Genomic DNA, 22061 nt, shown 5'->3' with positions numbered 1-22061 from the left:
AGAAAGGCAGAATAGGTCTGAATAAAGAACATAAGAGAAGCCATCTTGGATCAGGCCAGTGGCCCATCCAGGTCAACACCCTGTGTCCCACAGTGGCCAAAACCCAAGGGGCATCAGGAGGTCCACCAGTGGAGCCAGGACACTAGAAGCCCTCCCACTGTTGCCCCCCACCCCAAGCACCAAGAATACAGAGCATCACTGCCCCAGACAGAGAGTTCCATCAATACTCCGTGGCTAATAGCCGCTGATGGACCTCTGCTCCATATGCTATCCAATCCCCTCTTGAAGCTGGCTATGCTTGTAGCCGCACCACCTCCTGTGGCGGTGAATTCCATGTGTTAATCACCCTTTGGGTGAAGAAGGACTTCCTTTTATAAGTTCCAACCAATGTTCCCTCTAAGCTACAGAGTCTTGTGAGCAAAAATTCCACTTTGAGAGAGTTACTGGCATTAAAGCTGTGAGCTGCTGCATCAATTATTGGGTTCTGGGGTCACCTTCCCCGAGCTAAGACAAAAATGTGTGAGCTGGAGGCTAAAAATCAGTGAGCTAGCTCACGCTAACTCAGCTTAGAGGAAACACCGGTTCTAACCCAACTGCTCAGCAATTTCATTGAATGCCCACGAGTTCTTGCATTGTGCAAGTGGGAGAAAAGTCCTTCTTTCTCTACCTCCACTATCCCAGGAATAATCTTGACCTGTACGAGATATAGGAACGTTTCTTTATATAATTTTTTTTTTTAAAAAATCACACGTATTTATAAAAACATTTAGAAATCCGTGGCAGGCAAGAATGCCAGCCAAGAAGCACAGCTGGAAGGGCAGCTGGTGAGGGGGGGGGGGCTGGGTAGACGACAGCCGACCTTGATGGGCTCCCCCCGCCCCGGTCACGTGCTCATGTCCTCGTCCTGCTGGGAGGCCTCGGCCAGCCTCATGCTCTGCCACATGAAATCGAGGAAGGTGGCGGCCTGCAGCAGTCGGCTCAGCCTCTGGAAGTGGCGCTCTACGAAAAAGAGAAGCCCAAGAGGGGGAAGTCAGCGCGGGCAGCCCGAGATCCCGGGCCGGTAGGGATGCCAATCCCCAGGTGGGGGCAGGGGATCCCCCGGTTTGGAGGCCCTCCCCCCGCTTCAGGGTCGTCAGAAAGCGGGGGGAGGGGAGGGAAATGTCTGCTGGGAACTCTATTATTCCCTATGGAGATTTATTCCCATAGAAAATCATGGAGAATTGATCTGCAGGTATCTGGGGCTCTGGGGGGCTGTTTTTTGGGGTAGAGGCACCAAATTTTCAGTATGGCATCTAGTGCCTCTCCCCAAAATACCCCCCAAGTTTCAAAAAGATTGGACCAGGGGGTCCAATTCTATGAGCCCCAAAAGAAGGTGCCCCTATCCTTCATTCTTTCCTATGGAAGGAAGGCATTGAAAAGGTGTGCAATGGTCCCTTTAAATGTGATGGCCGGAACTCCCTTTGGAGTTCAATTATGCTTGTCACAGCCTTGATCTTGGCCCCACCCCTAATGTCTCCTGGCTCCACCCCCAAAGTCTCCTGGCTCCACCCCCCAAGTCCCCAGATATTTCTTGAATTGGACTTGGCAACCCTACAGGCCAGGGAGCAGGGAGCTCTCAGCCAGGCCTACAGAAAACAATTCTTCCTTCTGCTGTGCTTTCGGAAGGCTGCTTTATGGAGCTCCCAGCCCCCATCAGCTCTCCCAACAAACCTGGAAGGACCCTGTCCTGAAGAGGTTCTCTGGAGGGCTTCCGCACATGTTTCCCCACCCAGCAGGCTGTTGTAGGGGAGGCACCGCTTACCTGTGTAGGGTAGGAGGGACTCCACGGCCGCTTTGATCCCTGCAAGCTTCAGGAGGGACTCCGGTGGCTCGTGCTTCAGGAGCGTCTGGACCACTGCCTGCGCCTCATGGCAGTTCCGCGAATTCGTGTTCCACGTGACGGTGTATTTCAGCACGGCCTCTGGAGCAGTGTCGGGGGGTGGGGGGAGAGGACGGGATGACAAACGACGCATCAGAAAAGCGTTCGAGGCGCAGGCGAGATGAAGCCGCTTTTGTTAAGGGCGGCCACACTCGGGGAAACAGTCATGCCCACACCTTTCTAAGCGTGAGGCTTGGAGAAACACAATCTCATAGGCAGCCGTATTTGTCTACAGCAGAACAGGTAGATTCTCCAGTTCAGCAGCACTTTAAGAGACCAAGGAGATATTTGGGATATTATTTATTTTACTTACTTCATCTCCACCCCGCCTTTCTACCCCCACAGGGACACAAAGTTGCTTACATTGTTTTCCTCCCCTTCCTTTTTGTCCTCACAACAACCCTCCAAGGTAGGAGCGGCTGAGGAGGGGTGTGGCTGGCCCGAGATCACCCAGGAAGCTTCCATGGCACAGCCGGCGTTTGACCCCGAGCAGCCCACAGTCTGACACTCTGAAGTGCTACACAACCCTGCCTCTCAGAGGAAGGGAACTTTGGCTCTCAAAAGCTCGTATCTCGGAGAGACACGGGTCTGATACCTGGCTGACGATGGAACCCAGTGGGTGGCTCTGGCCCATTCACTCCCTCTCATAAGGATATCAGAACCAGGAGTGGGATTCTAGCAGGGGCTCCTTTGCATATTAGGCCAAACCCCCCTGATGTAGCCAATTCTCCAAGAGCTTACAAAAACAGCCTTGTGAGCTCTTGGAGGACTGGCTACATCAGGGAGGTGTGGCCCAAGGGTGGAATTGTAACAGGAGCTCCTTTGCATATTAGGCCACACCCCTCCTGATGTAGCCAATCTTCCAAGAGCTTACAAAAAACAACCTTGTAAGCTCTTGGAGGATTGGCTACATCAGGGTGAGTGTGGCCTAATATGCAAAGGAGCTCCTGCTAGAATTCCACCCCTGCTCAGGACAGTCGCAATGGATCAGACCGGTGGTCCATCTAGTCCAGCCTCCATCTGTGTCTCACACAGTGGCCAGCCAGTTCCTCCAGAGGGCCAACAACAGGGCAGAGAGGCTGAGGCCTTCCCCTGAGAAGAACATCAGAAGAGCCCTGCTGGGTCAGACCAGTGAGGGTCCATCTAGTCCAGCCTCCTGTCTCACACAATGGCCAGCCAGTTCCTATGGGCCAGCAACAGGGCAGAGAGGCCGAGGCCTTCCCCTGAGAAGAACATCAGAAGAGCCCTGCTGGGTCAGACCAGTGAGGGTCCATCTAGTCCAGCCTCCTGTCTCACACAGTGACCAGCCAGTTCCTCTGGAGGGCAAACAACAGGACACAGAGGCCAAGGCCTTCCCCCGATGTTGCCTCCTGGCTCTGGGATTCAGAGGCTTAATGCCTCTAAATGTGGAGGTTTCCTTTAGTCACCACAGCTGGTAGAAATTGAGCCTTCTCCTTCACGATTCTCCTAATTTCCTTTCTAAAGCTGTTTAGTCCTGTGGCCATCACCACATCCTCTGGCAGTGAATTTCACCATTTTAATCTCACCTCCTCTGGGAACTGCTGGAACCACCAGAGGAAACCCAACAGACCCCTAAGGCAAACCACCTGCAAAAGGAGCTGCACAGCGTTACACACACTTATTGACACATGACATCGTTATTAACAAAAACTAGAAAGTTATTAACATGGGATGACTCACTGACCGCCTTCGACTGAGCACTGTATATGGAGCCCGAGCTTCGAATGTTTAAAAAAAGCTCACTGAAAACGTATCAAGTCCATCAAATTATCCCGGTGGAGTGTGCGTTGTTTCAAAACAGTCAACAAGAAGTCCCGAGTCCGACCTTGGACGGACCAGCGCTACAGTACACCGGTAGGTATCTGTTTCTCAAACGCTTCATCCAGCGCAGGCGTGCTGCAGGGACTGATGAACCAGACACCTCAGTCGTACAGCTTACAAAGAGTCAGTCATCAATGGCTGGCGTTCCTTTGTGGGTTGTTTGCCTCAGGGGTCTGTTGGGTTGCCATTCGTGTACAACATCCCTTTTCTAGGACCACCAAAGGAGGCAGACGCTTTGCATATTAGGCCAAACCCCCCTGATGTAGCCAATCCTCCGAGAGTTTACAAAAAACAGCCTTGTGAGCTGTTGGAGGACTGGCTACATCGGGGGGGGGGTGGCCTAATAATGGAGCAAAAGGGGATACGGCAGCGAAGTCTGCCGATTCCACGGCACAAGCGTAGATAGGAGCACACAAAGCCGCCTTCTGCTGAATCAGACGCTCAGGAGCGCCTACTCAGACTGCCAGCATCTCTCTGGAGTCTCAGGCACGGAGTGGTCCGTCACATCACCTCCTGCCTGGTCCCTTTTCGCTGGAGAGGGAAAGAGCCTGGCCAAACGGATGCTGTGCTGCTGAGCCGGACATCTTTGGGGGCCACCCTCAACCAAGACGCCAACCAACCTTTCTGGTCTTTCCGGAGCTTCAGCAAATTTGTTTCCAAGTCCTCCTTTCCGTTGGTTTCCTTGAGAATCGCTACAAGAAAATCAAGATGGCCAATCAATTTTAAGTTCCCTCCTCTCCCTCCCCCCCCCAAAAAAAAATGTAAAATAAAACAGGCAGTTCATAAAAGCTGGCCCTGACCTGGCCTCTTGAGCTGGTTGGCATCTTACATAACTTAACGTTAATCTATTTGCTATGTTTCCTATCTTTTATTTTCTTTTTTATACGTAATGCGACTGTTATGTTCTTGTCCAATACGGTTTACAGCTTGTTTACACATATTTCTTACTTAGGTATAGTCAATATTATTTACTGTATTGCAATGTTATTTACTATGCTATTTACATCCTTGTTCCAATCCTTTGCATGCTTGTGTTTTGTACTGGAAAACTCCAATAATAAGAAGATATTGGATTTATATCCTGCCCTCCACTCTGAATCTCAAGAGTGGCTCACAATCTCCTTTATCTTCCTCCCCCACAACAGACACCCTGTGAGGTGGGTGGTTGCTGAGAGGACTCTCACAGCAGCTGCCCTTTCAAGGACAACTCCTACAAGAGCTATGGCTGACCCAAGTACATTCCAGCAGGTGCAAGTGGAGGAGTGGGGAATCAAACCCGGTTCTCCCAGATAAGAGAGCTCTGGCTGACCCAAGGCCATTCCAGCAGCTGCAAGTGGAGGAGTGGGGAATCAAACCCGGTTCTCCCAGATAAGAGTCTGCACACTTAACCACTATACCAAACCGGCTCTCTTTGGAGCCAAGGAGATCGCCAATAAAATGTTAATTACCTCTTGTCCAGGACTAACAGTTTTTATTTCTATATGTTTAAGCTTATTTATTCATTTATAAAGTAAAGGCGGTCCCCTGTGCAAGCGCCAGTCGTTTTCGACTCTGGGATGACGCTGCATCTCCATCATTTATACTAGTATGTTAAATGCTGTTAGCCTTTCACGGAGCCCCGGACTTCTGTTTCATTCGGTCACAACAAACTAACGTGTTGCAGCCGTCAGAGAGAAGGAGAGAAATTTCCACAAAGCCGGGTCGCTTCTTTTATTGCCTCAAATTCAATTTTGCTATGACCTATTCAACGGGGCCAATCACAGATTTGGGGGGATGTGTGTGCATACTGAACTTAAAAAAAAAATCATCTCAGCTAATACGATGTTTCAAAACGTTCAATTTCTGTCCCCCGAAATCCAGCTAAACCTTCCTGAAACTGCTAAGGCTAGGCAGACGGGTGGGAGAAAGCCCCACGGCATCGGTATCCTCTGTCACACCAGTGCGTACAGGATCAGGCTGCAAGACCCATGGGAATGTGCGGTGGTGGGCTTCACCGGGGCTCCCCCAAAACAGAGGGGCCTTCTCTTCCTGCTGGACAAGACCTTACTTACCCTTGATCACCGTCAGTGTGGTGTGTGGCCTGTCCAAGGAGATCGCCATGGCTAGGGCTCTGAGGTACCGCTTCTCGTGCAGCAGGTTGGACAACTCCTGCTCTCTGAAAGCACAGCAGAAGGATAAGAGGGGATGGGCTGGGCAGCAAATACAGCACTTCTGACCCCTGCAATTGCCAAGGCCGATCTAAACTGGTAAATGCTGGGCCTGCTAGAGGGAGGTCAGGAGAAGTGCCCGTTCTCCCCTCATTAACACCCCTACCCACTTCCCTCAGATGTTTTGATTCTCTGTCGCTTCCCTCTTCTGCAGTTTGCATGGTTGGCACCCTCTCACCCTTTGTTTTTCGATGCTCCCTGTATTCTTGGTGCCTGTGGGGGGGCAACAGTGGGAGGGCTCCTGGAGTTCTGGCCCCACTGGTGGACCTCCTGATGGCCCCTGGGTTTTGGCCACTGTGTGACACTGAGTGTTGGACTGGATGGGCCACTGGTTTGATTGAATATGGCTCCTCTTATGTTCTTATGGCTGGGGCAGGGATGCTCTGTTTTCTTGGTGCTTGGTAGTGATGGGGGGGACAATGGGAGTACTCCCGGAGTTCTGGCCCTGCTAGTGGACCTCCTGATTGCCCCTGGGTTTTGGTGTGTGACACAGAGTGTTGGACTGGATGGGCCACTGGCTTGATTGAACACGGCTTCTGTTATGTTCTTATGTCTGGGACAGTGATGCTCTGTCTTCTTGGTGCTTGGGGGCAACAGTGGGAGGACTTCTGGAGTTCTGTTCCTGCTGGTGGACCTCTCTTGATGGCACTTGGGTTGTGTCCACTGTGTGACACAGAGTGTTGGACTGGATGGGCCATTGGCCTGGTCAGACATGGCTCCTCTTATGTTCTTATGACTGGGGCAGGGAAGCTCTGTCTTTTTGGTCCTTCGGGGGGGGGGCAACAATGGGAGGTCTCCTGGAGTTCTGGCCCTGCTGGTGGACCTTCCGATGGCATCTGGATTTTGGCCACTGTGAAACACCTGAGTGTTGGACTGGATGGACCACTGGCCAGATCCATCATGGCTTCTCTACGTCAGGGGTGGCCAACGGTAGCTCTCCAGGTGTTTTTTTTTGCCTACAACTCCCATCAGCCCCAACCACTGGCCATGCTAGCTGGGGCTGATGGGAGTTGTAGGCAAAAAAAAATCTGAAGAGCTATCTGAAGAGCTACCGTTGTCTTACGTTCTTAACCATCTCCTGTGCCTACTTGGTTGATAGGATGTCTCCTTTTCTGCTTGGAGGGTGTAGTGCATGTATCTGTCGTGTTGCATGCGCACAGGCTTCTCAAAGAGTCATTTGTGCAAGCCTTGTTAACAAGGTTACAATGGCGACATTCATGTCAGCATGTACAATTCTCTTTGTCAGAGCAAAGAAGGCAAGCCAGAATCAGGTCATTGGTGGTGGGAATTATGTATTCCGTCCAAGTCTCTGCTCCCCGCCCCTCATCCCCTCAAGAAGGAAGTCACCCAGGGAAGCTCACTTCAGGATCTGCTCTTCCTGCTTTGCCTGCTCCTCTTCGAGTTCAGCTTCCGTGACGTCCTGCAATGTGCAAAAAACATTAAAAAGGAAGCTAAATTTAAGGGAGGGGGGAAAATAGCCAAACCGAACAGGCAGCTTTTTCCAAGCTGTCTGTGCTTGGGAGAGGTGGGCACCAAGGATAGAAACTGCAGTCGTACTGCAGCAGACAACCCTGGTCTTCTCCATGACAAAAAAAAAAACCCTACACAACTGCATCGATTTCCAGATATCAGCACGAAAAAAGAAAACAATCAGAATGTGTAGATTTCATTGAATGCAAGAATTTGCCCAAGACAGAATTCAGAGAGATTGGAGAGGGAAATGTTTTGGAAGATTTCAGAGAGAATTTTATAGACCTGACACGCATTTGACATGAGGGCTTTGTCTGCTATTCATTTGCTTTTATTTATTTTCATTATTTTTAGTCTGCTGTTCTCATAAGGACACTCGGCGAACTGAACACATGAAGCTGCATTATACCGGATCGGACCGCTACAGTCCACCATAGTCAGTACTGTCTACTCGGACTGGCAGCGGCTCTCCAGGGTCTTAGGCCTTTTCACTTCCACTCGGCCCTTTCAATTGGAGATGCCAGGGATTGCACCTGAGACCTTTGGCATGCAAAGCAGATGCTCTACCACTGAGCCACTGCCCTTCCCTCTCACTATTACACACACTGAGCCAGTACAGCCAACAAAAGGGGGCGTTAAATAACCCATGCACAAGGATTGGAAGCACCAGACAGAACAGAAGCAGAGCATATGGATGCAAGTGGCACATTAGGCAGTACAGAAATACCACAATAGGCTCCAACTTATAACAGCACTATGAACATATGAAGCTGCCTTATACTGAATCAGACCGTCGGTACATCAAAGTCAGTATCGTCTACTCAGACTGGCAGCGGCTGTTTTTCACACCTATTTGCCTGGACCCTTTTGAGTTGGAGATGCTGGGGATGGAACCTGGGACCTTCTGCTTACCAAACAGATGCTCTGCCACTGAGCCACCATCCCTCCCTCCAGAACTGTCTACTCAGACTGGCAGCAGCTCTCCAGGGTTTCAAGCTGAGGTTTTTCATGCCTACTGGCCTGGACCCTTTTATAGTTGGGAGATACCGGGGATTGAACCTGGGACCTTCTCCTTCCCAAGCAGATGCTCTGCCACTGAGCCACAGCCCCATTCATGGCTCTCCAGGGTCTCAAGCTGAGGTTTTTCACGCCTATTTGCCTGGACCCTTTTAGTTGGAGATGCCGGGGATTGAACCTAGGACCTTCTGCTTACCAAGCAGATGCTCTGCCACTGAGCCACCGTCCCTCCCTCCAGAACTGTCTACTCAGACTGGCAGCGGCTCTCCAGGGTCTCAAGCTGAGGTTTTTCATGCCTACTTGCCTGGACCCTTTTGAGTTGGAGATACCGGGGATTGAACCTGGGACCTTCTGCTTACCAAGCAGATGCTCTACCACTGAGCCACAGCCCCATTCATGGCTCTCCAGGGTCTCAAGCTGAGGTTTTTCACGCCTATTTGCCTGGACCCTTTTGAGTTGGAGATGCCGGGGATTGAACCTGGGACCTTCTGCTTACCAAGCAGATGCTCTACCACTGAGCCACAGCCCCATTCATGGCTCTCCAGGGTCTCCAGCTGAGGTTTTTCACGCCTCCTTGCCTGGACCCTTTTGAGTTGGAGAGGCCGGGGATTGAACCTGGGACCTTCTGCTTACCAAGCAGATGCTCTGCCACTGAGCCACCGTCCCTCCCCAACTAGACAGCAGTATAGATCACAGTCCCTAATCATTTATCCGAGCCCTTTTGTGAAGAAGGGAGCCAGGCCAGACCCCTTGAATCCTGTACCTTCCAAAGGAGGATGCAAGAATCGCTGGAGCCGGTCACCAACCAATCGTCCTTCCTGTTGGCATGCAGGCCCCAAACTTTGTCCTCGTGGCCATCTAAGGTCTTCACGCACTCGTTGGTTTTTATCGTCCAGAGCTTCAGGAGGCCATCCGAGCCACTGGGAGGAAAGGGAACAAGATCAAAAGGCCTTGCGATCTAACGTACTAACGGGCAATAAAGGGCAAAGCATGAGGAGGAAGAGAGGGTCTGCCCATCATGGCAAAGATTCCACTCAGTTCCCTTGCACAGAGGGATAGATTCCCTTCTCGAAGGACTGCAAGAACCTTTCGTTTCATTTCAAACCAACGGCAGCAAGTTTCTAGTCCACAGAGGATACAGTACAGGCGGGAATGTTTATGGGCAGCGGGCTTCTGAGCTAGAAATGGGGGAGGGGGAGGAGTTAGGGGCTTGTCCCGCAAAGAGTCAAGGCAAGATTCTTCGGCAGCATTGTAAAGCTTCAAGCAACCAAGGGTTTTCCCCGCCCCCGCCTAGATCGCAAACTCTAATTGCGAAGGGCAAGTTTCCTTCTCATGTTGGATAGACAACCCAAGGGCAGTGGCGTCACGATCGCTGCATGCCCCCGTCACCTAGCTGGGAGGCTACAAGAGCCGCTTCCAGATCATTCTTTGGCTCTGAACTCCCAGCGCCTGCTGCAAAATCTTCTAAGTTCTCAAAGTCTGCAGGGAACAGTTCAAAGGAAGAGGGAAAGGGTATCATCTCTGTCCTTTTGCAGCCGTTGAGGACAGTGCTACTCTCTGGGCTCGTATTGCAATGCCCACAGCTGGGCCGCAACCAAGGAAAGGTTTCCTCGGAAAAGAAAAGTTGGGTGAGGTGAGGGGTGGAGTCTGCTACAAAGTCCCCGCAACGGGCAATTGGCGGCGGGGGGATGTATCGCTGCATGCCCCCGTCACCTGGATGGGAGGGGGGTGCAAGATCTGGTTCCGGGTCATTCTTTGGCTCTGAACTGCCAACGCCTGCTGCAAAGTCTTGTAAGTTCTCAAAGCCTGCCCTTTTGCAGCAGCTGATAGACCCAGCTGAGGACAGCGCCACTCTCTGGGCTCATGTTGCAATGACCACAGCTGCGCCACAACCAGAAGAAAACTGCAGATTTATACCCCGCCTTTCTCTCTGGATCAGAGACTCAGAGCGGCTTACAATCTCCTATCTCTTCTCCCACCACCACAACAGGCACCCTGTGAGCTGGGTGGGACTGGGAGGGCTCTCTCAGCAGCTGCCCTTTCAAGGACAGCATCTCAGAATGGCCTACAATCTCCTTTCCCTTCCTCCCCCACCACAGACACCCTGTGAGGTGGGTGGGGCTGAGAGGGCTCTCACAGCAGCTGCCCTTTCAAGGACAGAGTCTCAGAGCAGCTCACAATCTCCTTTATTTTCTCCCCCCACAACAGACACCTTGTGAGGTGGGTGGGGCTGAGAAGGCTCTCACAGCAGCTGCCCTTTCAAGGACAGGGTCTCAGAGCAGCTCACAATCTCCTTTATCTTCTCCCCCCACAACAGACACCCTGTGAGGTGGGTGGGGCTGGAGAGGGCTCTCACAGCAGCTGCCCTTTCAAGGACAACTCTGTCAGAGCAATGGCTGACCCAAGGCCATTCCGGCAGGTGCAAGTGGAGGAGTGGAAAATCAAACGGGGTTCTCCCAGATAGGAGTCCAAGCACTTCACCACTACACCAAACCAGGGAAAGAATCCTTCAGTAAAGAAAAGCTGGGGTGAGGTGAGGGGTGGAGTCTTCTACGAAGTCCCTGCAACAGGCAATGGGGGGAGGGGGATGTATCAGAATGTAACCCCTGGGTCCCCGATCATTTCGAGTCTGTGAGTGCTTCTGGAATTCTGAAAGAGGGGCGGTGAGTGCCACCCCCAAGATGGCTGCCACAAGAGGTGGAGCCAAACCCAAAATGGCTGCCACAAGAGGTGGAGCCAAACCCAAAATGGCTGCCTCAAGGAATCCGCCAAAAGAAATCTCTCCCCTCCAACTTCCTAGGAAGAAGGAAATCCTGAAAGGGGGATGGAACCATACACAATGACAAGGGAAAGCCCAGATGCGCACTGGCCCTCCTCTTCTTCTGGAGGGAAATCCTGCCCTTTGAGTTAGAGAAGCCAGTAACGTGGCTTAAAATGGACCTGCCCGCTTTCTGAAAAGCTCAGCCAGCACCAAGGAATGTGGTGGCAGGCGACGTGGTGGCAGGCGACGTGGTGACCACGGGCACAGTGTTGGGGAGCCCCAGTGTAACCCGTCTGGCTATCCGCCTGAGTGGAGGATGTTGTTTGACGGAGGGCGTACCTGCTAAGCACCTGTGTTCCCCGGCTCACAAAGATGACCTTCAGGACGGAGGCATCGTGACCTTCAAAAGTCTAGGGAGGGGAAGGAGAGAGAGAGGCCTGCGTGAACAGAGGGGAAAAGGTGTCACCGCCAAGCCTCCCGCTAAGTCGCGTTGTCTTGCGAACAGGAATTCTACTTTGTGAGCTTCTGGTGTTAAAGCTGTGAGCTACGGAATAAATTAGTTTGCTTTGGGGGCATTTTCCCTGAGCTAAGACAAAAAGGTGTGACCCGGAGGCTAAAAAACCCTGTGAGTTTGCTCACACTAACTCAGCTTAGAGGGAACACTGGTCACAACAGGCCCAAAAGTACTTTGGTGCTGCAGCATAGAGCTGCGTGTGCCAATCCAGACACCTTGGCTGGAAAAAAAAAATGGTTAACTTCTGAAAACAATGAACAACTGATCCTGAACCTTTGGGAAACAGTGGGATGAAAAGCACCATGCTCACTGTCTCAGCTATTAATTAGGCTGAAAAGTTCAGCTCGCCATGCAAACTGAACTCGCTGTTGGAATTCATGAAATTTTTCATGGCTTCCTCTTCACACGAAGAGGGATTAAAATGTGGGATTCTATGCCAGAGGATGCGGTGAGGGCCACAGAAATAGACGGCTTTAAAAGGATATTAGATGATTCACGGAGGATAAATCTGCCAGTGGACACTAGCCATGGCGGCTGAGAGGAACCTCCACGTTCAGAGGCAGTCAACCTCTGGATTCCAGAGCCAGGAGGCAACATCAGGGAGAGGCCTCAGCCTCTCTGGCCTGTTGTTGGCCCTGCAGAGGAACTGGCTGGCCACTGTGTGAGACAGGAGGCTGGACTAGATGGACCCTCCCTGGTCTGACCCAACAGGGCTCTTCTGAGGTTCTTCTCAGGGGAAGGCCTCAGCCTCTCTGCCCTGTTGTTGGCCTTCCAGAGGAACAGTTTGGCCACTGTGTGAGACAGGAGGCTGGACTAGATGGACCCTCACTGGTCTGATCCAGCAGGGCTCTTCTGATGTTCTTATGAAGGCCTCGGCCTCTCTGGCCTGTGTTGGCCCTCCAGAGGAACTGGTTGGCCCCTGTGTGAGGCAGGAGGCTGGACTAGATGGACCCTCACTGGTCTGACCCAGCAGGGCTCTTCTGATGCTCTTCTCAGGGGAAGGCCTCAGCCTCTCTGCCCTGTTGTTGGCCCTCCAGAGGAACTGGCTGGCCACTGTGTGAGACAGGATGCTGGACTAGATGGACCCTCACTGGTCTGACCCATCAGGGCTCTTCTGATGTCTTCTAAGGGGAAGGCCTCAGCCTCTCTGGCCTGTGTTGGCCCTCCAGAGGAACTGGTTGGCCCCTGTGTGAGGCAGGAGGCTGGACTAGATGGACCCTCACTGGTCTGACCCAGCAGGGCTCTTCTGATGCTCTTCTCAGGGGAAGGCCTCAGCCTCTCTGCCCTGTTGTTGGCCCTCCAGAGGAACTGGCTGGCCACTGTGTGAGACAGGATGCTGGACTAGATGGACCCTCACTGGTCTGACCCATCAGGGCTCTTCTGATGTCTTCTAAGGGGAAGGCCTCAGCCTCTCTGGCCTGTGTTGGCCCTCCAGAGGAACTGGTTGGCCACTGTGTGAGACAGGAGGCTGGACTAGATGGACCCTCACTGGTCTGATCCAGCAGGGCTCTTCTGATGTTCTTATGAAGGCCTCGGCCTCTCTGGCCTGTGTTGGCCCTCCAGAGGAACTGGTTGGCCCCTGTGTGAGGCAGGAGGCTGGACTAGATGGACCCTCACTGGTCTGACCCAGCAGGGCTCTTCTGATGCTCTTCTCAGGGGAAGGCCTCAGCCTCTCTGCCCTGTTGTTGGCCCTCCAGAGGAACTGGCTGGCCACTGTGTGAGACAGGATGCTGGACTAGATGGACCCTCACTGGTCTGACCCATCAGGGCTCTTCTGATGTCTTCTAAGGGGAAGGCCTCAGCCTCTCTGGCCTGTGTTGGCCCTCCAGAGGAACTGGTTGGCCACTGTGTGAGACAGGAGGCTGGACTAGATGGACCCTCACTGGTCTGATCCAGCAGGGCTCTTCTGATGTTCTTATGAAGGCCTCGGCCTCTCTGGCCTGTGTTGGCCCTCCAGAGGAACTGGGTGGCCCCTGTGTGAGGCAGGAGGCTGGACTAGATGGACCCTCACTGGTTTGATCCAGCAGGGCTCTTCTGATGTTCTTATGAAGGCCTCAGCCTCTCTGTCCTGTTGTTGGCCCTCCAGAGGAACTGGCTGGCCACTGTGTGAGACAGGAGGCTGGACTAGATGGACTACTGGTCTGATTCAGCAGGGCTCTTATGTTCCTATCAAGTGATGGCTTCAGCCTCTCTGCCCTGTTGTCACTTGAGTCTCGAAACTGCCAGGATCTGAAGATTCTGAAATACCCATATCAAGAACCCTTAACTGTGATTTAAAACTCAAATGCTCTCCTGTGCATTTGTAACTAGAAATTCTCCAGCTGTCAGCAGGGCTGCTGTTCTGTTTATAATGTTATCTTTCTAATCCTTATGGAAACTAGGAGAAATACCTGAATATGAATGGGCCATTGCAGAAAACAGCTAAAATTTTAAAACTGTCAGGCCTGGGCCTCTTTGGTCTGCACATCTCTTTCATCCTTCTCCCCAGCCTAATTCTCTGCCAACGGTTGGGCTGTTAATCTTAAAAGATATTCGGTCTTGGCAGACCCTGAAATCTTGAAAAAATACGCTCCTTAAATTCCTCAGTAACAAAAGCGCACCCTGATTGCACAAATGGAACTCGTAACAGCCTCTGTCTCGCCCAAACGTATTTCTCCCTCCTTTCTTCCAAGGTGCTCCAGGTGGCAAAATAATCCTTTCCCTCCTTTACTCTCACAACAACCCAGTGAGGCACACAGACTGAAAAAGAGTGGCAGGCCCAAAGCTGTGCAGTGAACTTCAAGGACGCAGTGAGAATTTGAAACTGTCTCTCTGCGAGTGAGAATTCGAATCTGGGTGTCTGCAGCTGAGTTCTCCGACTGCTCTACCGCACTGGATCTCAGTCCCTGGGAATTAAGCCCATGCCAGAAGTCACCTTCAAACAGCTGAAATCCTGGAGTCCCCAGAGTTTCACAGAGCCGTCCGCCGAGGAGGTAGCCAAGACCTGGTCCACAGGTGAGAACTGCACGCACCAGACCCCCCGTTTGTGTCCCGAGAAGACCCCCAGCAGCGAGCAATCCTGCGAGGCCCACAGCTTGGCCATCTTGTCTTGGGATCCTGTGGCAATCAGCCGGTCGTTGGGGGAAACCGCCACACTGTTCACGTCCTGAAACAAAGCAGGGGAGAAGAGAACGCTCCAGCTATCATGTTCTTCTGCAAGCCACAAACAAGGGCGACGTATAAAGGAAGCTATTTTTTTTTAAAATGACTTTTTAATCACAGCATTTAGAGAAACGTTCCTGTTTTATTACCTGCTTTTCTATTTTAAACAACGTTTATTGGTTTTGGTCAAGGAAGGGGAAGAAGGAAAGGAAGGGGAAAGGGAATAACCTGTTTTATTACCCGTTTTTGATGCTTCCAAGAAGAAACAGCTGTGTATTTTGGGACACTGTTACATCATGCTTTCAGCAATAAGCTCAGTGTGGCAGGCCGACTATTCTCACAGTCACAACAACCCCGTAAGGTATATTTCAGTTGAGTGAGTGAGAGAGGCAGGGAGAACGATTTATTCAAGGACACTCAATGAGTTTCATGGTGAGCAAGGCTTTGAACCACTACACCGTAATAACGCTCTAAAAATGTTATACAGTGTCTTCTTCTGTTGTTATACAGGTCTTCTCCAATCTGCAACAACAATATTGGCACGGAAGCCCAGCACTGTGTGTGTTCATATGACAACTGGTTCCAAGTCAATTTTGCTATTTTTACACAGTAAAAATTCAGTTGCAAAGTGCATTATTTAGTGTGTGTGAACACACTGCTTGTGTTGTTGATCTCTTACTCACAGGGAAATCAGCTACTATGGCTAGTCAGCATTATGACTGTTCTGAAATCAGACTGCTAACCCCCCAGTTGGTTTTAAACACAGGGTTCGCTTCTAACACGGGTTGCAAATTCTGGTTTACCCCTCCAGACCTTCTGAAACAAAATTCTGGTCTGAAGCGAATGATGGTTGGTGGTCGCATGGTTCCGGGTATAACACTGCACAATGGTTAGTCCCAAGAATGAGAAGAGAAGGGAATTGTATGCCCAAGGGGAGGAATTCTACACCTTGCTTTTAAACTTCAGGCCCTGGTTATGAAACTGGAAACAAGATGAGTGGTTTTTATGCCCCATTTTTCTCTACCCAAAGGAGTCTCAGAGCAGCTTTCAATCTCCTTCCCTTCCCCTCCCCACAAGAGACACCCTGTGAGGCAGGTGGGACTAAGAGAGCTCTGACAGAAACTGCTCTTGAGCAGAACAGCTCTGCTGAGAACTTGTGACTGACCCAAGGTCAACCAGTTTGCCTTCATTTGGAAGAATGAGGAATCAAGGCCGGTTCTCCAGATTAGAGTCCGCCGCTCTTATCCACTACACCAAACTGGCTCTCAATATATCTGCTCTGGGCATAAACATCAGCTCCGCCCTCCTTGTGAGTGACATCTGTAGCAATCAGGAAAACAGAAGACTAGAATTTGTTTTGCTGGAAAACCACCCTGGCCTAATCAAAGGCTGAATTCTTCGCAGAGGAATTCTTCACAGTGGGGTGCCGCAGGGCTCAGTACTGGGTCCCATGCTCTTTAACTTGTTCATTAATGATCTGGAGTTGGGAGTAAGTAGTGAAGTGGCCAAGTCTGCAGATGACACTGAATTGTTCAGGGTGGTGAGAACCAGAGAGGATTGTGAGGCACTCCAAAGGGATCTGTTGAGGCTGGGTGAGTGGGCGTCAACATGGCAGATGAGGTTCAATGTGGCCAAGTGCAAAGTAATGCATATTGGGGCCAAGAATCCCAGCTACAAATACAAGCTGATGGGGTGTGAACTGGCAGAGACTGACCAAGAGAGAGATCTTGGGGTCGTGGTAGATAACTCACTGAAAATGTCAAGACAGTGTGTGATTGCAATAAAAAAGGCCAACACCATGCTGGGAATTATTAGGAAGGGAATTGAAAACAAATCAGCCAGTATCATAATGCCCCTGTATAAATCGATGGTGCTGTCTCATTTGGAGTACTGTGTGCAGTTCTGGTCGCCGCACCTCAAAAAGGATATTATAGCATTGGAAAAAGTCCAGAAAAGATTTAGAATGATTAATGGTTTGGAACACTTTCCCTATGAAGAAAGGTTAAAACGCTTGGGGCTCTTTAGCTTGGAGAAACGTCGACTGTGGGGTGACATGATAGAGGTTTACAAGATTATGCATGGGATGGAGAAGGTAGAGAAAGAAGTCCTTTTCTCCCTTTCTCACAATACGAGAACTGGTGGGCATTCAATGAAATTGCTGAGCAGTCAGGTTAAAACGGATAAAAGGAAGTCCTTCTTCACCCAAAGGGTGATTAACATGTGGAATTCACTGCCACAGGAGGTGGTGGCGGCTGCAAGCATAGCCAGCTTCAAGAGGGGATTGGATAAAAATATGGAGCAGAGGTCCATCAGTGGATATTAGCCACAGTATATATATATATTGGCTACTGTGTGACACAGAGTGTTGGACTGGATGGGCCATTGGCCTGATCCAACAGGGCTTCTCTTATGTTCTTATGTGACACAGAGTGTTGGACTGGATGGGCCATTGGCCTGATCTAACATGGCTTCCCTTATATTCTTATGTGACACAGAGTGTTGGACTGGATGGGCCACTGGCCTGATCCAACAGGGCTTCTCTTATGTTCTTATGAATTCCTGCTGCCTGCTGCATGTGTGTTTCTCCCAAGCCTTGTTGGAACCAGGCAGGCATCACTAGCCCCGTCCCTTCCGAATCCTGCCTCCGTGGTACCTTGTCGTGAGCTTTCTCCGTGAGATGGGCGCGAAGGGTTTCGAAGCCAGCTGCTTTCGCCTTGGCAGAGAGGGACTCGGGAAGATGCCACACTTTGATGGTGCAGTCCTGGCTGGCCGTGACCACAAAGCTCTCTTTCATTCTAGAGAGAAGAGGGGGTGGAGAAGAGGAGAGGGAAGGCAGAGGAAGATGGAACAAAGGTCAGAAGGGAGGGAGCCGAAAGGGAGGGGGACACACACAAAGATAAGGGTTCCACCTGCACTGGGACTGCGTCTTCTTTGACCCAAAAAAAGCACTGAGCAGATGTTCTCCCTCCCTGCCCTTGCTGAGTTCTAAGAAACACGGAAGAATCTGAAAGACAGTGAAACAATGTCCTCGCTGTCATCACTGAGTCATTTCCACCTGTACTTCTTTGGTTCTTTACAAAAAGCCACCCAAATCTTGTTTCACACAGATCCTGGACTTCAAAAGAGGGCACCAAGAAAATGCAAAGAATGTCCATGTTTTCTCCAGCGTCCATCATGATCTGTGATCTGGAACCAGTTCAGGACGCATCACAGGGAGGCAAAGCAATCCGGCCGTCCTTCCTTCCCTGCCCACCCCCCCGCTCCCCACTGTCAAACTCAGCAGAACAAAGAGCCCTGCCCTGTGGGTGGGGGGGGGAGGCACGACAAAGGAGCATTTCGAAGGCACCCACCTGATGCAGAACAGGGGCCCAGCGCTGCTTATGACCCCTCCCCGGCCGTGAATTGGATAATTATTTCATTATATATTACAATGTAATAATAATAATAAGATATTGGATCTATATCCTGCCCTCCAATCTGAATCTCTGAGTGGCACACAATCGCCTATATTTTCCTCCCCACCACAGACTCCCTGTGGGGCAGGTGGGGCTGAAAGAGCTCTCCCAGCAGCTGCCCTTTCAAGGACAACTCTGCCAGAGCTATGGCTGACCCAAGGCCATGCTAGCAGCTGCAAGTGGAGGAGTGGGGAATCAGACCTGGTTCTCCCAGGTAAGAAGAAGAATTGCACATTTATACCCCGCCCTTCTCTCTGAATCAGAGACTCAGAGCGGCTCACAATCTCCTGTATCTTCTCGCCCCACAACAGACTCTGTGAGGTGGGTGGGGCTGAGAGGGCTCTCACAGCAGCTGCCCTTTCAAGGACAACCTCTGCCAGAGCTCGGGCTGACCCCAGGCCATTCCAAAAGCTGCAAGTGGAGGTGTGGGGAATCAAACCCGGTTCTCCCAGATAAGAGAGCTATGGCTGACCCAAGGCCGTTCCAGCAGCTGCAAGTGGAGGAGTGGGGAATCAAACCCGGTTCTCCCAGATAAGAGAGCTATGGCTGACCCAAGGCCGTTCCAGCAGCTGCAAGTGGAGGAGTGGGGAATCAAACCTGGTTCTCCCAGATAAGAGAGCTCTGGCTGACCCAAGGCCATTCCAGCAGCTGCAAGTGGAGTGGAGAATCCAACCCGGTTCTCCCAGATAAGAGAGCTCTGGCTGACCCAAGGCCATTCCAGCAGCTGCAAGTGGAGGAGGGGGGAATCCAACCCGGTTCTCCCAGATAAAAGAGCTCTGGCTGACCCAAAGCCATTCCAGCAGCTGCAAGTGGGGGAGTGGGGAACCCAACCCGGTTCTCCCAGATAAGAGTCCACGCACTTAACGAATACACCAAACTGGCAGGGAACTGTTCAAAGGAAGAGGTAAAGGGTATCAACAGAAAGTGTAAGGGGTCCAAGAAAGGGGGTCCAGTTCCTGAAGAGAGCTCTTCAGCCACAACAAACTGGAGGAGGAAGCGCCCCAGTTCCGAGCCCTCCTGCCACATCAGCAAAGAGGGCTGAAAGGGGAAAGCAGCCACACTGCCCACGTTCTTCTGCCTGCTAACCAAGCACAGGGGGAGAAGGAGGGGCTCCCATTACCTGGAGCAAGAGATCGCACCCACTCCGTTTGCGTGTCCCAGTCCTTGTGCTACACAGACCACCTGGCCACTTTTTTTCATCCGCCAAACTCGGAAGCTTTTGTCCTGGAAGCAAAAAAGGTTCAGTGAGATTTTTTAGAACAAAGCACAATGAGGTCCCAATAAGAACATAAGTGAAGCCATGTTAGGTCAGGCCAGTGGCCAAAACGCAGGGGCCATCAGGAGATCCACTAGCAGGGCCAGAACTTCAGAACTTCCCCCCCAAGAACTCCAGAACCCCACACACTGTTGCCCCCCCCAGCACCAAAAAGACAGCATCACTGCCCCAGACATAAGAACATAAGAGAAGCCATGTTGGATCAGGCCAATGGCCCATCCAGTCCAACACTCTGTGTCACACAGTGGCCGAAACCCAGGGGTCATCAAAAGATCGACTAGCAGGGCCAGAACTCCAGAACCTCCCCACCACCAAGAACTCCAGAACCCCACACACTGTTGCCCCCCAGCACCAAAAGACAGAGCATCACTGCCCCAGAACAGAAGAAAAGCCCTGTTGGATCAGGCCAACGGCCCATCCAGTCCAACACTCTGAGTCACATAAGAACATAAGAGAAGCCATGCTGGATCAGTCCAATGGCCCATCCAGTCCAACACTCTGAGTCACATAAGAACATAAGAGAAGCCATGTTGAATCAGGCTAGTGGCCCCTCCAGTCCAACACTCTGTGTCACATAAGAACATAAGAGAAGCCATGTTGAATCAGGCTAGTGGCCCATCCAGTCCAACACTCTTTGTCACATAAGAACATAAGAGAAGCCATGTTGAATCAGGCTAGTGGCCCATCCAGTCCAACACTCTGTGTCACATAAGAACAGAAGAGAAGCCCTGTTGGATCAGGCCAGTGGCCCCTCCAGTCCAACACTCTGTGTCACATAAGAACTTAAGAGAAGCCATGTTGGATCAGGCCAATGGCCCATCCAGTCCAACACTCTGTGTCACATAAGAACAGAAGAGAAGCCCTGTTGGATCAGGCCAATAGCTACTCCAGTCCAACGCTCTGTGTCACACAGTGGCCAAAACCCAGGGGTCATCAGGAGGTCCCACCAGTGCGGCCAGAATTCCAAAAACCCTCCCACGGTTGCCCTCCAAGTACCGAGAACACAGAACAACAGCAGAGACGAGATTAAGGACACTTTGTGTACAGCGCCTCGGGGAAAACATGCCAAAACCACAGGGCTGGGGAGAACATCTGTTGAATCACCCCACCCCGAGGTGCCCCCTGCCAGGCTGCCTCGGTTGCTCATCTCCCCTTCACAATGCTCCCATTGATCCGACGTGCCCAGGTGTTCTCGGAGAACCTGAGTGAAAGCCGACACGGTGACCTTGATTACAGAGCAGAGGGACAGGCAATTAACTTCCGCGGCGATTACAGAGCAAAGCAGCAGGGAAAGCCAGGCTCCCACTAAAGAGGGCCTTCCCCTCCACAGCTGTGAGATTTCTTCTCACGCTCCACCCCCCTGCTTCAGAGGTTGTGTACCCATCACAAAAGCTGAGGCCGCATCACTGGATTCCCTTGTATGCCTGTGGGCACCTGGGAAGCTGGGGGAGACACAGTCTGTTATAGTACGCCCGGTCCTCAGGGAATAATAAGAGATGGGATTTATATTCCACCTTCCACTTCGAATCTCAGAGCGGCTCACAATCTCCTTTACCTTCCCCCCCACCCAACAGACACCCTGCGAGGTGGCTTGGGCTGAGAGAGCTCTGACAGCAACTGCCCTTTCAAGAGGGCAGAGAGAGCTGCGGCTGACCCAAGGCAATTCTAGCAGCTGCAAGTGGAGGAGTGGAGAATCAAACCCGGTTCTCCCAGATAAGAGAGCTCTGGCTGACCCCAGGCCATTCTAGCAGCTGCAAGTGGAGGAGTGGAGAATCAAACCTGGTTCTCCCAGATAAAAGGGCTCTGGCTGACCCAAGGCCATTCCAGCAGCTGCAAGTGGAGGAGTGGAGAATCAAACCCGGTTCACCCAGATAAAAGAGCTCTGGCTGACCCAAGGTCATTCCAGCAGCTGCAAGTGGAGGAGTGGGGAATCAAACCCGGTTCTCCCAGATAAGAGAGCTCTGGCTGACCCAAGGCCATTCCAGCAGATGCAAGTGGAGGAGTGGGGAATCAAACCCGGTTCTCCCAGATAAAAGTCCGCACACTTCACCACGACACCAAACTGGCTCCCAAGTGAAGCCCTGGAATCCCCAATGAAAACCTGGCAGCTCCTTTCCTGGTACCCAACCAATGATCTTTAGAAAGTGGGTGGGGCTTGTGGGGCTCACGTGCAGTAGGGCTTCTGATTGGCTGGGCACAGAATTACTGATGTACATCACTCAGAGGCTGGCCTAGGCTGGGATGAGGGTGATTTAAGCAAATCAAATAAGTAAATAAATAACGACGACATTATTTCAGCTGCAGGTGCCGCAGCAGTGTCAGTTTTATTTTCTTGCTTCTCTTTCCTGGTGTATTTTAAAAACTATCCCTCTTCTCCGTATACCCAGGCTTCCTCTGTGTTTACTGGTGGCTCTGTCTTTCAGGCAGCTATTTTGTGGTTGTGCCCACCAGCCTGTGTCA

At 51.5% G+C, this 22061-nt stretch overlaps 1 protein-coding gene across 1 annotated transcript in view; it reads right to left on the bottom strand.

Annotated features, from left to right (window-relative positions):
- Positions 1-704: 704 nt before the first annotated feature.
- TBL3 (transducin beta like 3) overlaps positions 705-22061 on the bottom strand; it is a 36769-nt gene continuing 15412 nt past the window's right edge. Inside the window, exons 13-22 of the mRNA XM_060260743.1 lie at positions 19446-19549; positions 17524-17665; positions 14644-14874; positions 11555-11625; positions 9218-9374; positions 7329-7387; positions 5812-5915; positions 4381-4452; positions 1802-1960; positions 705-999 (exon numbers count right to left, since the gene is read on the bottom strand). Coding sequence (XP_060116726.1) covers positions 884-999; positions 1802-1960; positions 4381-4452; positions 5812-5915; positions 7329-7387; positions 9218-9374; positions 11555-11625; positions 14644-14874; positions 17524-17665; positions 19446-19549 — 1215 coding nt within the window. The 3' untranslated portion in view covers positions 705-883. The remainder of the gene's footprint in view (positions 1000-1801; positions 1961-4380; positions 4453-5811; positions 5916-7328; positions 7388-9217; positions 9375-11554; positions 11626-14643; positions 14875-17523; positions 17666-19445; positions 19550-22061) is intronic.

Source organism: Heteronotia binoei, chromosome 20, assembly GCF_032191835.1.
Source record: "Heteronotia binoei isolate CCM8104 ecotype False Entrance Well chromosome 20, APGP_CSIRO_Hbin_v1, whole genome shotgun sequence".
NCBI lineage: Eukaryota > Metazoa > Chordata > Lepidosauria > Squamata > Gekkonidae > Heteronotia > Heteronotia binoei.
The sequence above is the reverse complement of the archived record's forward strand: the minus strand, read 5'-3'. Positions and strand labels throughout refer to the sequence as shown.